This window comes from Eurypyga helias, unplaced genomic scaffold (genome assembly GCF_000690775.1).
Source record: "Eurypyga helias isolate BGI_N326 unplaced genomic scaffold, ASM69077v1 scaffold20102, whole genome shotgun sequence".
In the NCBI taxonomy this organism is placed as follows: Eukaryota; Metazoa; Chordata; class Aves; order Eurypygiformes; family Eurypygidae; genus Eurypyga; species Eurypyga helias.
Window position 1 is genome coordinate 28,186 of NW_010237008.1, and position 1,429 is coordinate 29,614.

General features: G+C 48.6%; 1 protein-coding gene across 1 annotated transcript in view; it reads right to left on the reverse strand.

Annotated features, from left to right (window-relative positions):
• Positions 1–1,090, reverse strand: part of CCNE2 (cyclin E2) — a 9,110-nt gene extending 8,020 nt beyond the window's left edge. Inside the window, exons 1-3 of the mRNA XM_010147318.1 lie at positions 1,077–1,090; positions 880–988; positions 638–694 (exon numbers count right to left, since the gene is read on the reverse strand). Of these exons, the coding sequence (XP_010145620.1) occupies positions 638–694; positions 880–988; positions 1,077–1,090 (180 nt within the window). The remainder of the gene's footprint in view (positions 1–637; positions 695–879; positions 989–1,076) is intronic.
• Between the last annotated feature and the right edge of the window lie 339 nt (positions 1,091–1,429).

Below are 1,429 nucleotides of genomic sequence, written 5' to 3' on the forward strand. Positions count from 1 at the left end.
AGGTAGCTTCACAATCAGAAGAGTTTTGCTTCGCCACAGCCGTTAGTCTCGTTTGCCTTACAAACAGAATAACAGCGAACAAGGTTGTTTGCAAGAGAAAGTTACATTATTTTACTAATCCGCTTAAAAATCAACAACTGTAAAGGCCCTCATTTGCTTTAAAAGGAGTAGCCTATGTTAGTTAAAACAGACTCCTAAATCCATTTAATCAAAAGAACTGTTAAATGGAAGTAAAGAGGGCCTGCGTGGTTACGAGTCGTCTTAACTAGAAGGCCACGAAACCACACCTTGTTAAAACAAGTGCAATGCTCTTGTTTAGACTTGCCTCCAGGCCTTACCTGCTCTGCATGTGGAATTATTCTGAAATAGCTGGGTTTATTCTCGTTTTTACACCTAACCTTACTCTGCAGTGGTTTCTGCACTGAAGGGCTCTTTATCAGCAACGAAGCCATGCATAAAGCAGCAGAAGCGTACAAGAAGATGCTAAGGCGCAAAGCTCCCGTAGTGTTTCATACCTGAAGGCAGAGACTTCCCCTATTCAATACTTTCTAGTGTGGAATGCACGACTTCACACCCACCGATATAAACCAGATGGACACCCTCGCCTAGTTTGAACCAGTAATCGGGATGGAATTACCTTAATCTCATACTGATGCTTTTTAGCAATTTTCCCATCTTCTCTTTTCTTAATCTCCTGCTGAGAAGAGAGAGACACATCAGTACACAAACAACCACCAGCAAACCCACCCCTAAAGCTTAAAGCAAACTGTTGCTACTCCTGCCCCACTTTCTAACTCGGTGGAGTAAGGGCTCTCCCATCCAAATGCACTGGAAAACTTCCAATATTAATAAACTTTTCAAGTTGCCCAAAGCAGTCACCTCTGCTGTTCTCCTTTTTCTGGTCTGGAGATGTTCTGGTGCCTGTAGTTCTTGCGGAGACTCTTCTTGACATGACAGCGGCTGCTGCTGCTTGGCTTGCAACCGGCTACTGCGAAGCAAAAGGACAGCAGGCGTTAGCAGAGCAGTTGTTAGATGAATTCCGATAAACTCGCTGTATTACGACGTTAACAGCCTACCTGCGTCTTGACATCTTCTTTGGGTCACGAGATCTCTGCCTGGACGGAAAGAATAAGGTAAGCTCAGTTAACGCATCCTCAAGAAGTCAGAGCCGGGTTCCGTACTCTGCATCCTACGAGGCTCACAAAGAGCAGCATGGTTTCCAGACGCGTCCCGCTGCTGCGGTGGGTTGCGCAGGGATGCCCACCTATGCCAGCGGTCAGCTTGGCACAGGCCGGCCGTCTAGCCCGGGCTGGGGGGCAGCTGCGAAGGGCCGTTTCCCATGCCAAAGGATGGGGGGGGGGCGTCCCGGGGCTGTGACCCCCCACCCTCTCTACACCCTGCACCCACCAGGCACCCGCAGGCGTTTTGC